General features: G+C 42.3%; 1 protein-coding gene across 4 annotated transcripts in view; it reads left to right on the top strand.

Moving 5' to 3' along the window:
* Positions 1–13,702, top strand: part of WAC (WW domain containing adaptor with coiled-coil) — a 77,981-nt gene that overhangs the window by 53,240 nt on the left and 11,039 nt on the right. For all 4 annotated transcript variants that reach the window (XM_075827502.1, XM_075827501.1, XM_075827504.1 and 1 more), the window contains one exon: positions 2,396–2,692. In XM_075827502.1, coding sequence (XP_075683617.1) covers positions 2,396–2,692 — 297 coding nt within the window. The remainder of the gene's footprint in view (positions 1–2,395; positions 2,693–13,702) is intronic.

Here is a 13,702-nt window from a genome sequence, read left to right as displayed (position 1 = left end):
CAAGAGGTCTAGTCCTTTGTGGACTTTAGGTAGACTATAGAAGGTGGGATTTTGAGGATGTTCATCAAAAATGAATGCGATCTCTTTATCAGTCTATCCTTACGAGCATCATTCATCACTCTAAGCTCAATTCTATATCCTGACTTATGGTCATTTTGGTCAAATTTGATAGCCCTCCCTATCTTTCAGAATGTGATTTCACATCTCGCTGTACGGGGTACGACTCATGACTACGATATTGCCACCTTTGTCTGAAGGTTTTATAACAATGGTGTCGTCATTCTCAAGTGTTTGCAAACCCAACGTTTCCTCTCTAGAGGTATTCTATTGTGGCCCTTTCTGATCAACCGCTACTTCCAAGAAGTCATCAATGGGGGTATGGTCATTTATTGGGGGATTTTTTACAGAAGGTAATGTCTGTAAAAGGGCCCTCCCATATCTCTTACCTTCATCCCATAGTTCACCCAACATACTCTGGTGTGGCAAGTCCTCTATGATGCCCAATTATTAACTTTGATGCCCATCATGTGTTTTGGAAAACGTCTTCCACTTCTATTGTCCTGGGTTAAAAGACCTTAATTTATTTGCACAGAAAATTGATCTAATTTGTTGGTGGGGAAAAAATAATCTTTTTTTTTTTAATAAAGATTAATTTCATCGTTTGGTAAACTGCGTGCTGGCAAGTTGATAATCTGAAGATCATCTTCAGGAGTGGAGACCTCCGATTTTAGGTCTCTTTTGTCTCTTAGTGGATACATTGGCTAAAAAAAACCTTCCCGATTTTGTTCCGTTGCCTCTTCCTTTACCCCTCTGATTCAGGCGGGCAGGATATCTCCCCTGATCACTCCCTCCCCGTCCTCTTAGTGGGTACCTCTGATTCTCAGAATCGGAGAGCATGTTCAGTGGATAACTGTTCATCATTGTATACCGATTGACACGATGAGCTCCTCACGTGTTGGCTGCAATAGTATAAATACTCAGCATTATCTGTATATAGATACCCTGTACATAAAACAGAGCAGCAAACTGTCATTTCAAACGATACTACGCTTGCTGTGCTGTAGTGTTGGGATTGTATTAGCGAAGTGTCAGGATTCTGAATACACATCACGTCCTGGCTGGAGGTAATGTATATTCACTGTCAGGACACTGCAGTAATGTTATAGTGTGTCTATGTGGCTGCACATAACGATATAGCTATATCGCTAGTGCAGTGTAAATGAATGGAGAGAAGTGTATGACGCTGACTGGTCAGCGTCATACACTCCTCTGTACAACACCCACTTGGCCAAAAAGTAAACATGCCCAGTTGTTCTTTAAAGAGGCTCTGTCACCACATAAGTGCCCTATCTCCTACATAAGGAGATGGGCACTGTAATGAAGGTGACAGTAATTTTTATTTTAAAAAACGATCTATTTTCACAACGTTAGGAGAGATTTTGGTTTATGCTAATGAGTTGCTTAATGCCCAAGTGGGCGTATTTTTACTTTCGACCAAGTGGGCGTTGTACAGAGGAGTGTATGACGCTGACCAATCGGCATCATGCACTCCTCTCCATTCATTTACACAGCAGAATCGCGTTCTTACTAGAACATGATCTGCAGCCACATACACAGCGATTCTGCTTGATTAACGTTAATCCAGTATCCTGATAATGAATACACATGACCATCCAGCCTGGACGTCATGTGTACTCAGAATCCTGACACTTCTGAGTCTTTTCTGTGAGATTCCAGCAACGGGTACGAAATTTCGCGAGAAAAACACGGCTGTAATCTACATTACAGCGCCGATCACATAATGTACAATGTATGCCACTTTTATAATGTGGTGACAGAGCCGCTTTAAGCATACTACACGTGTTTAAAAAAAAAAAGTGAATGTAAAGATTGTTTAGTGACAGGCGGGTGAAAATATAATTTTCCAAAGAATCTGTTCCAATGGTCAGAAATGTCTTAGGCTTTTAATAATGACTGTCGATATGACCTTTAGTGTGTAATGGGTATCGCTAGAGAAGCGGTCAGGGGATTTTGTGCTGGCGATTGGGTTCTGACAGGATAGGGACAATATGAACTTTTTATTTAGTACGACCGACTTGATGCTGCGATCCGGACGCTGGTAAACTTCCAGGTTGTAGAGTCCATAAACGGCCTATTAGGCACAGAGCGGTGATTTTAGATGAACTTTATCATTTGACTTTATGGCTGAGTGAAGCGAAGCAGGAGTTTTGGAGCTCTGTATCAGAAATGCAGAGCGCCGATTCCCTATGAGAATTATTAAGTCACAGAATTGTGGATTTGTTTATACTGGACTGTAAGTAATCCCCTTGTGTCTTTAAAATTAACCTTTTTGTAAAGATGTATATTTAACAAGTATTCTCTTTTATTCCTACAGACTCATCATCTGCTGACAAGCCGTCCTGTACTACTCCCTCCACATCATCTGCTCCTGGACTAAATCCCACTTCTGCTCCACCTGCTTCCACCACCTCCTCCTCCTCCTCCTCCTCCTCCTCTTCTGCTACTGCTACTACTACTACTACTACTACTACGGTCCCTGTGTCACCGGTGCCACAATCACCGATTCCTTCACTATTGCAGGATCCCAATCTCCTGCGACAGCTGCTTCCTGCCTTGCAAGCCACTCTACAGATTAATAATTCTAATGTCGATATCTCCAAAATTAATGAAGGTATAGAATGTTTTCCATCCAGTTTAATCGTCTTGTGTGTAGGTGTTTGTGTCTTTGTGTTAAGAATTTTCAGAGAATAGAAAAAAAAGTTTTAAGGGGTTATCCGGGTTCTGAAAATGTTAGGGTAATGGCTGCAAATGACTTAAATAAGTGAAAAAAACATAGTACTTGCCTAACCTTTCCACCGGTAATCCAGCGCTGATGCTCCAGCAGCGCTCCCGGTGATTATTTACCTGCATGTAGCATGTGACCACTGGAGCCAATTAGAGGACTCAGTGGTCATGTGTTGTATTTCTGGGTTATATATCATTGGGTGCAGAGGTCAAGTCCACAATCACCGGGAGTGCCGCCATAGCGTCAGCGCTGGATTACCGGTGGAGTTTACGTGACTCTGCACCCAATGAGAGGGCTCAGTGATAACCAATCTTATTTCTGGCATAATGGCAGAAAAACAACACATTTGGATCCAGTGGTCAGATGCTGCATGCAGGTAAATAATCCCCGGGAGTGCTGCTGGAGCATCAGCGCTGATTAACCAGGGGAAAAGAGGTGTTTTTTGTTTTTTTTTCCTCCCTTCGCCCTAATATGTTACGGACCCAGCTAACCCCTTTAACCCCTTCAGGACTGAGCCTGTTTTGGCCTTCAGGACGAAGCCGATTTTTAAAATCTGACATGTGTCACTTTATGTGGTAATAACTCCGGAATGCTTTTACCTATCCAAGCGATTCTGAGATTGTTTTCTCGTGACACATTGGACTTTATGTTACTGGCAAAATTTGCCCGATAGATTCAGTATTTAATTGTGAAAAACACCAAAATTTAGCGAAAAATTGCAAAAATTAGCATTTTTCTAAATTTAAATGTATCTGCTTGTAAAACCGATAGTAATACCACACAAAATAGTTACTAGTTACCATCCCCCACATGTCTACTTTAGTTTGGCATCGTTTTTTGAACATTATTTTATTTTTCTAGGACGTTACAAGGCTTAGAACTTTAGCAGCAATTTCTCATATTTTCAAGAAAATTTCAAAAGGCGATTTTTACAAGGACAAGTTCAGTTCTGAAGTGGCTTTGAGAGTCTTGTATATTAGAAAGTCCCCATAAATCACCCATTTTGAAAACTGCACCCCTCAAAGTATTCAAAACAGCATTCAGAAAGTGTATTAACCCTTTAGGCGTTTCACAGGAATTAAAGCAAAGTAGAGGTGAAAGTTACAAATTTCATTTTTTTTATACAAAATTCATTTGTAATACATTTTTTTCTGTACCACAGAAGGTTTTTCCCAAAAAATTAAACTTATTATTTATTGCCCAGATTCTGCAGTTTTTAGAAATACCCCACATGTGGCCCTAGTTCGGTCATGGACTGAAACACAGGCCTCAGAAGCAAAGGAGCACCTAGTGGATTTTGGGGCCTTCTTTTTTTAGCATATATTTTAGGTACCATGTCAGGTTTGAAGAGGTCTTGTGGGGCCAAAACAATAAAGACCCCCAAAAGTGACCTCATTTTGGAAACTACACCCCTCAGGGAATTTATCTAGGGGTATAGTTAGCATTTTGAACCCACAGTTTTTTTGCTAAATTTATTTGAATTAGTTTGTGAAGATGAAAATCTACTTTTTTCTGAAAAAACGTAGAAATTTTTAATTTTTTCAAGGTATAAAAGAGAAAAAACACCCCAACATATGTAAAGCAATTTCTCCTGATTATAGCAATACCCCATATGTGGTAATAAACTGCTGTTTGGACCCACAGCAGGACTCAGAAGGAAAGGAGCACCATTTGGATTTTGAAATTCTGATTTTGCTGGAATGGTTTTCAGTGCCTTGTCGCGTTTGAAATGCACTGGAGGGAACAAAATAGTGGAAACCCCTGGAAAGTGACCCCATTTTGGAAACTACACCCCTCAAGGAATTTTTCTAGGGGTAAAGTTAGCATTTTGACACCACGGTTGTTTTGCTGAATTCATTGAAATTATTCTGTAAAGGTAAAAATCGACTTTTTTTCTGAAAAAAGGTAGCCATTTTTAATTTTTACAAGGAATAAAGGAGAAAAAGCACCCCAACATTTGTAAAACAATTTCTCCCGATTACGGAAATATGCCATATGTAGTAATAAACTTCTGTTTGGACCCACAGCAAGGCTTAGAAGGGAAGGAGCGCTATTTGGCTTTTGGAGCTCAAATTTAGCTGAAATGGTTTTTGGGTGCCATGTCGCATTTGCAAAGCCCCTGAGAGGCCAAAACAGGGGAAACCCCCCAAAAGTGGAAATTACACCACTTAAAGAATCTATCTAGGGATATAGTGGGCATTTAGACCCCACAAGTCTTTTGCAGGATTTATTAGAATTAGGCCGTGAAAATGAATATCGACATTTCTTCCACTAAAATGTTGCATTTTTTTCAATTTCACAAAGGATAAAGGGGGAAAAAGCCCCCCCAACATTTGTAAAGCAATTTCTCCCGAGTACGGCTGTACCCCACGTGTGGTCATAAATGGTTTTTCATTAGAAAGTAATTAACCCTTTCTGGAGTGATCCATTTTTTTCTTTTCCTTCTTAGTTTTTTCCTCCCCGCGTTCCAAGAGCCACAACTTTTTTATTTTTCAGTCAATAGAGCGGTATGAGGGCTTATTTATTGAGGGACGAGCGGTCGTTTTTATTGGTGCAACTTTTTGGTACATACAACTTTTTGAGCACTTTTTATTACATTTTTAGGTAGAGCCAAGGTGACCAAAAAAACAGCGATTTTGCCGTTCTAAATTCTTTATTTTTTACGTGAGACGCTCCATACATCACCCCCCACACTAAGACATGCTATGTCATGGTGCGCGCAGGGGTTAATGCGCAGCGCATGGTGCGGAGTGAAAATTACAATTTTCCACTCATATGCCATTTTAGTGCATTATATGTTATGCCCAGTTTGTGCCACTGAAGACAAATAACTGAAAATATTAACCGGGTTCTCCCGGGTATGGCGATGCCATATCTGTGGACGTAAATTGGTGTTTAGGCACGCTGCAGGGCTCAGAAGGGAGGGACGCCATTTGGCTTTTGGGGCACAGAGTTTGCTTGGTAGTTGTTCTGTTTGGGGTTTTACTGGTGTTTCAGTTTATAATGTGGGGGCATATGTAATCTGTGCGGAGTACATCAGGGTACATGTTATCTGTGCGGAGTACATCAGGGTACATGTTATCTGTGCGGGGTACATCAGGGTATAATAAGAGGGTATAATAATGCAGTAAATAAATAATAATCCGCAGATGTGTGGCCAGTGTCGCACTTATAAATGGCTCCTGATCTTATCCGCTTTTGGACACTACACATTTTGCATCGCCATATTCTGAGAGCCAGAACGGTTTTATTTTTTCTCCACCGGAGCCGTGTGAGGGTTTATTCTTTGCGGGACAATCTGTAGTTTTCATTGGTACCATTTTGGGGTACCAGAAATTTTTTTGATCACGTTTTATTCCATTTTTTGGCAAGCAAGGTGACCAAAAACCATCAATTCTGACAATGTTTTTTATTTGTTTTTTTTATGGCCTTCACCCTGGGCTATAAATGACCATTATACTTTATTCTGCGGGTCGATACGATTACAGCGATACCAGATGTATATAATTTTTTTATGTTTTGCAGCGTTTGTGCAATAAAATCACTTATTTATTAAATAAATTAATTTTTGTGTCACCATATTCTTAGAGCCGTAACGTTTTTATTTTTCAGTCAAAAAAGCGGTGTAAGGGCTTGTTTTTTGCGGGACGGGATGTAGTTTGTATTGGTACCATTTTGGCGTACGTGCGACTTTTTGATCACTTTTTATTGTATATTTTGGGAGGGTTGGTAACCAAAAAATTGTGATTCGGGCACTGTTTTTCGTTTATTTTTTTCGCGGTGTTCACCGTGCGGGAAAAATAATATTACAGTTTTATAGTTGGGGTCGTTACGAACGCGGCGATACTAAATATGTGTACTTTTTTTAACGTGTTAATTTTTTTCCTATAATAAAAGACTTATTATAGGAAAAAAAGCATTCTTTGTTTATGTCACTTCTAACTTTGATTTTGACACTTTTTCAAAACATTTTTATTATCTTTTTTTAACTTTTTTTACTTGTCCCACTAGGGGACACTTAGACTGGCAGCTCTGATCGCTGCTGGAACACATTACACTACACACGTAGTGTAATGTGTTCTAACTGTCATTGTGACGTGACAGTCACACTGACAGGAAGCAGAGGAGGAACGGCCGGAGGCTGATCCTCCGAGGCTTCCGTACATGGCAACCCGGAGGTCATTGTTTGGCCTCTGGTTGCCATGATAAGGATCGCCAGCCCCCGCAAATACATGTGGGGGGCTGCCGATCCGCTGTAAACCTCTTCGATGTGGTGATCGCAATCGACCACCGCATCGAAGGGGTTAATTGCCGATTTCAGCGGCGACAGGCCGCTGATCGGCAACGGGGAGAGCAGGGCTGACACCCTGCACAGTTAACCGCCGCTGCGTTGTAGCGCCGCGCGGCGGTTAACTTTTAAAGCGCGGACGTAACTGTACGCCCAGGTGCGCGAAGTTACTGCTTATCTGGACGTACAGTTACGCCAAGGTGCGGGAAGGGGTTAAGGGTTTCCCCTAAGCATGGATGGCATATCCATCACAGATCCATAAATGTCATATAGGTGTAGCTCAGACGGCTGGGCCTCAACTATGTCTAGATTCGGACTGTGAAAGAATGGGAATTTTCTTCAATCGCTTTTTGCTCTGACCGGATGAAGGTATACAATTTGCAGAGCTCTGTTTGCATTGTAGTTCATTGTGGACAACGTTTCTGATTTTTTTTGTCAGCCATACCGGAGAAAGATGTTAAAGAGAACCTTTCACCTCCCCATACATGTGCATCATGTAATGGGGGGGCTGCACAAACCCTCGGGCACTTTAAAAAAAAAAATACTATCTCCCACCGTTCTTTAGATATCGGTGCCTTTTATATTTGGCACTCAATATTTAAATAACCCCCTGAACAGTAAACTGGGCGTGTACTGGCAAGGGGGCGTGTTACTATGGCTGTGACACTGTCCAATCAGATATGGACAGTGCCACAGCAGGAGTGTGTGCGATTGCAGTCTTTTCATCCGAACAGGCGAGGGGGGCGTGTCAGTGCTATGGACAGAGCCGTGGAGAGGAGGTCTCATCTCTTCAGCTCTAGTGAGAGATCAGTCTTGTACTTTGTCTGACGAACTGGCAAGGGGTCATGTCTCTGCTACAGACAGTGTAAGAGCTGGGGAGCGCATGCACTGTCCACATCTGATTGGACAGTGTCACAGCCATAGTAACACGCCCCCTTGACCGTACACGCCCCGTTGACTGTTCAGGGGATTATTAAGATATCGGTGCCGTTATATTTGTCGCCCGATATTTAAACGGTGGGAGGTACAGAAAAAAATGTATAGTGCCCCAGGGTTTGTGCAGCCCCCCCCCCCCCCATTACATGCTGCACATGTATGGGTAGGTGAAAGGTTCTCTTTAAAGAGGCTCTGTCACCACATTATAAGTGCCCTATCGCCTACATAAGGAGATCGGCGCTGTAATGTAGGTGACAGTAGTGGTTTTTATTTTTAAAGAAACTATTTTCACCACTTAGCGATTTTAGATTTATGCTAATGAGTTGCTTCATGCCCAAGTGGGCGTGTTTTTACTTTAGAACAAGTGGGCGTGTTTTTACTTTAGAACAAGTGGGCGTTGTACAGAAGAGTGTATGACGCTGACCAATCAGTGACCAATCAGCGTCGTACACTTCTCTCCATTTAGTCAGCGCGTAGGGATCCTTTTAGATCGCTATGTGCTGTCTTATACTAACACATTAACAATACTGAAGTGAATAGACATTCCACGGGATGTCTATTCACAATCTCTGCACTTCGTTAATGTGTCTGGTAGTTACAGCAGAGCACAGCGTAATCTCGCGAGATTACGCTGTAGATGACCGGTTACAACGAGATTAAGCTGTGCTCTGCAGTAACTACCACAGACAGAGTAAAGAAGTGCAGGAATTGTGAATAGACATTCCGTGGAATGTCTATTCACTGTCTAAACACTTCAGTATTGTTAATGTGTTAGTATAAGACCGCACATAAGGATCTAGCAGGATCCCTATGTGCTGTGTAAATGAATGGAGAAGAGTGCATGACGCTGATTGGTCAGTGTCATACACTCCTCTGTACAACGCCCACTTGTTCTAAAGTGAAAACACGCTCACTTGGGCATGAAGCAACTCATTAGCATAAATCTGAAATCACTAATAAAGAGGTGAAAATCGTTTTTTTTTTTAGTAAAAAGCACTGCGGTTCTCTACATTATAGCGCCGATCTCCTTATGTAGGAGATAGGGCACTTATAATGTGGTGACAGAGTCTCTTTAAAGGCTGACGTGTTTTATTTTTTTTATTTTTTTTTATAAATAAAAGCATCCTGTGGTAATGTCAACTGATCAACGCTCTGCTCTGAGAGCCGTGTCCAGGGTGTCTCAGCTCTGGAGTATTGCAGGTATCCTTGAATGGAGCAGAAAATGCCGGGGCTGTGTAAACTGTCCTTGAGACTTCTGAGAGGCTGGCTTTACGTGATATAAATCTGTTGTGTAATTTTTTTTTGTTTATTTTACATTGTTCAAAAATCTATTTTTACAACAGAGATTTGTTAAAATTATGAAAGTCATACCATTCATTAAAGAGGCTCTGTCACCAGTTTCTAACTGCCCTATATCCTACCTAATCTAATAGGCACTTTAATGTAGATAACAGTTTTTTGGGGTTTTTTCTTGTTCGTAAAAAAAACGTTTATTTTTTACCAAGTTATGATCTTGCGAGACCACGCTGTGTTGGGACTTCCTCCCACAGGTTCTTCACCGGAGCGACAGAAGAGTCAACAGACATCGCCTCCAGCCGTTCTGGGACGTTTATCCGAATCTGCAGCGGCTGGAGGCGGTCTTTTCAGTCTTGCATGGCTCCGATGAAGGACCTGTGGGAGGAAGTCCTGTCTCTGTGCTGTGAAACAAGCTGGGCATGAATGAAGAGAAGCATATGATGCTGATTGGTCCGCGTCATGCACTTTTCTTTACAACGCCCACTTGGTGAAAAGTCAAACGCCCAGTTGGGCGTTAAGGACAAATTAGCAGAAAACTAAAAATTCTCATAACTTGGTCAAAAATAAAATAAAAATGCATGGCACTGGCTCAAAAGCAGTCGGTGCCATCATCCCCGGATATCAGCTGTATCGGACAGCTGACATCCGGCTGTAACGGCGGGGACCGAAGTTGGCTTCAATCCCCGACCATTAACCACTTAAATGCAGCCGTCAAAAGCGATGGCTACATTTTAAGGTGTTTGCAGCTCATCGACACCCGAGCAATGAAATCGCTGGGGTGTCTGTGGCTGCAATGGCAACCGGAGGTCTAATACTGGCCTGCCGGTGTGCCTAGCACAGAAAACCTCCAGCCCCCTTCCTGTAGGCGGGGCCTGAAAGGTTTCCGTAGGCGCCGGCTCAGGAGATGAGTCAGCGTCGTCAGCGGTGGATATCAGCTGTATGTAACAGCTGACATCCACCTGTAAGGGCAGGAACCGGAGCTAGCTCCGATCCCTGCCATTAACCCCTCAGATGCAGCGATTGGATGCGATCGCTGCATCTTTGCGGTTGCTAGCAGATCGGCAGCTGTGCCCTGCAATCGCACGACTGCTATTATGGCAACAGGAAACCTAACAATGGCTTCCTGTTTGCCATTACCGAAGCCGATTAGTCCCCGCTCGGAGGCGAAGCCTAACCTGCTTGCTGGCAGTGAATGACTGACAGATCTAATACATTGCACTACTTAGGTAGTGCAATGTATTAGAAAAAAAATATGACTGTTGGACCTTCAAGTCCCCTAATGGGACTAAAGTAAAGGGTAAAAAAAAGTGGAAAAAAAAGTTAAATAAAAGTTTCAAGTAATAAAATAAAACACAATCACCCTTTTTCCCTTATCAAGTCCTTTTATTATTGAAAAAAATAAACCATACATATTTGGTATCGCCGCGGCCGTAACGGCCTAAACCATAAAAATATTGTTATTTCACGCGGTGAACGGCGTAAAAAAAGCCAGTATTTCTGTTTTTTGGTCACTTTTCCCTACAAAAATTGAAATAAGTGATGAAAAAGTCTGCCTATAAAAACTATAGCTCGTCTCGCAAAAAACAAGCCCTCATAAGCTCCGTCTACGAAAAAATTAAAGTTATGGTTCTCACAAAATGGCGACAGAAAAAATACGTTCTTTTTACAAAAGTAATTTTATTGTGCAATAAGTTGTAAAACCTAAAAAGTTCTATAAATTGGGCATCGCTGGAATCGTACTGACCCGCAGAATAAAGTTAACATGTAATATGTAACGCATGGTGAACGCTGTGTAAAAAAAACACTGTCAGAATTGCTGTTTTTTGGTCACCTTGCCTCTCAAAAAGTATGATAAAAAGTGATCAAAAAGTCGCATATACCCCAAAATGGTACCAATAATAACTACAGCTCGTCCCGCAAAAAAAACAGCCCTCATACCACTACGTCTATGAAAAAATAAAATTAGTTAAAGAGGCTCTGTCACCAGATTTTGCAACCCCTATCTGCTATTGCAGTAGATCGGCGCTGCAATGTAGATTACAGTAACGTTTTTATTTTTAAAAAACGAGCATTTTTGGCCGAGTTATGACCATTTTTGTAGTTATGCAAATGAGGCTTGCAAAAGTCCAAGTGGGTGTGTATTATGTTCGTTACATCGGGGCGTTTTTAATACTTTTACTAGCTGGGCGTTCTGACGAGAAGTATCATCCACTTCTCTTCAGAACGCCCAGCTTCTGACAGTGCAGACACAGCCGTGTTCTCGAGAGATCACGCTGTGACGTCACTCACAGGTCCTGCATCGTGTCAGACGAGCGAGGACACATCGGCACCAGAGGCTACAGATTCTGCAGCAGCATCGGCGTTTGCAGGTAAGTAGCTACATCGACTTACCTGCAAATGCCGATGCTGCTGCAGAATCAACTGTAGCCTCTGGTGCCGATGTGGCCGACACGATGCAGGAACTGGGGCAGGAAGTGAGTGACGTCACAGCGTGATCTCTCGAACACGCTCTGTGTCTGCACTGTCAGAAGCTGGGCGTTCTGAAGAGAAGTGGATGATACTTCTCGTCAGAACGCCCAGCTAGTAAAAGTAGTAAAAACGCCCCGATGTACGCACATAATACACGCCCACTTGGACTTTTACTTTTAAACACACCCACTTGGACTTTTTGCAAGCCTCATTTGCATAACTACAAAAATGGTCATAACTTGGCCAAAAATGCTTGTTTTTTAAAAATAAAAACGTTACTGTAATCTACATTGCAGCGCCTATCTGCTGCAATAGCAGATAGGGGTTGCAAAATCTGGTGACAGAGCCTCTTTAAGGCTCCAATAAGTCAGGAAATAAAAAATGTTCAGATCAGAGGGGAACATTTTGTCTGTGTCAAGAGGCGATTTATCGGGGCCCTAAAATTAGGAAACCAGGAAGGGGGGGCCCGAACATATCTGCTGGAAGCGAGGGTGCCCGTATTATACCAGGACATCACTTCCTAGCAAAATTCCCCAAACTGCAAAGGTGCGGAGTGTGGACCAAAAGGGGGATAAGTAAAGACACCGTTTATCAGTTCGACACCGGCCTGTGCAGAAAGGATTGCTTCACAGCGTAACACACAGCTATGGATTATTTTATTGTTTACCCCATTATTCTACCCCCTGACTATGGCCCTGATGTCCTCTGCCCAGCTTACATATGCCCCACATTATAAACAGAAACACCAGTAAAACTCCAAAGAAAACTACCACCAAGCAAAATCCACGCTCCAAAAGCCAAATGGCGCTCCCACCCATCTGAGCCCTACAGCGTGCCCAAACAGCAGTTTACTTCCACATGTATGGCATCGTCATATCCGGGAGAAACCTAACACTTTTTGGGGTGTGTCCAGTAGCACAAGCTGGGCACGACATACTTGCCACTGAATTGGCAATTCTGGGGAAAAATGTTAATCTTTACTTTGCACCATACGCAGCACATTTATTTAATAAATGCCTTGAGGGGTGCAGTTTCTAAAATGGGTTCACTTCTAGGGGGTTTCTTTTATTATTTCCCATCTGAGCCTCTGCAATTGTGAACCAATTCTGTGTAAATCGCCAAATTAGGCCTCAATTTCACATGGTATTCTCTCACTTCTGAGCCCTGTCAAATGTCAAGGCAAAAGATTAGTGCCCCATGTAGGGTGATTCTAAAACCGGGAAACATTATAATAATTAGAGAGCTGTCTTGTTATGGTGGCACAAGCTGGACACCACATATTGGCATAACTATGAAAAAAAAATCTCTTTTTCACTCTGCAATATTGAGTGCACACTAATTTGGGCAAAAACACCTGCGGAGTTAACATGCTCACTACACCCCTAGGTGAATACCTTGAGCGGTGTAGTTTCCAAAATGGGGGTCACTTTTTTTGGGGGGGGGGGGGGGGGGGTTTCCACTGATTTGGTACCACAGGGCTTTTGCAAATGCTACATAGCGACCAGAAACCAATCCAGCAAAATCTGTAGTCCGAAAGCCAAATGGTACTCCTTCCCTTCTGAGCCCTGCCGTGTGCCCAAAAATTAGTTTATAACCACATATTGGGTATTGCCATACTCGGTAGAAATTGCTTAACACATGTTGGGGTTCTTTTTCTGCTTTATTTTTTGAGAAAATGAAAAATTTTGCACTAAAGCTATGTTATTGTAAAAAAAAAATGTCATTTTTATTTTCACTGCCCAATTCTAATAAATTCTATGAAACACCTGTGGGGTCAAAATGATCACTACACCCATAGATGAATTCCTCAAGGTGTGTAGTTTCCAAAATGGGGTCACTTTTTGGGAGTTTTCATTGTTTTGTCTCCTCGGGGCTCTGCAAATGTGACATGGCCTCCGCAAACCATT

The sequence above is a fragment of the Rhinoderma darwinii genome, chromosome 5 (genome assembly GCF_050947455.1).
Source record: "Rhinoderma darwinii isolate aRhiDar2 chromosome 5, aRhiDar2.hap1, whole genome shotgun sequence".
In the NCBI taxonomy this organism is placed as follows: Eukaryota; Metazoa; Chordata; class Amphibia; order Anura; family Rhinodermatidae; genus Rhinoderma; species Rhinoderma darwinii.
The sequence above is the reverse complement of the archived record's forward strand: the minus strand, read 5'-3'. Positions and strand labels throughout refer to the sequence as shown.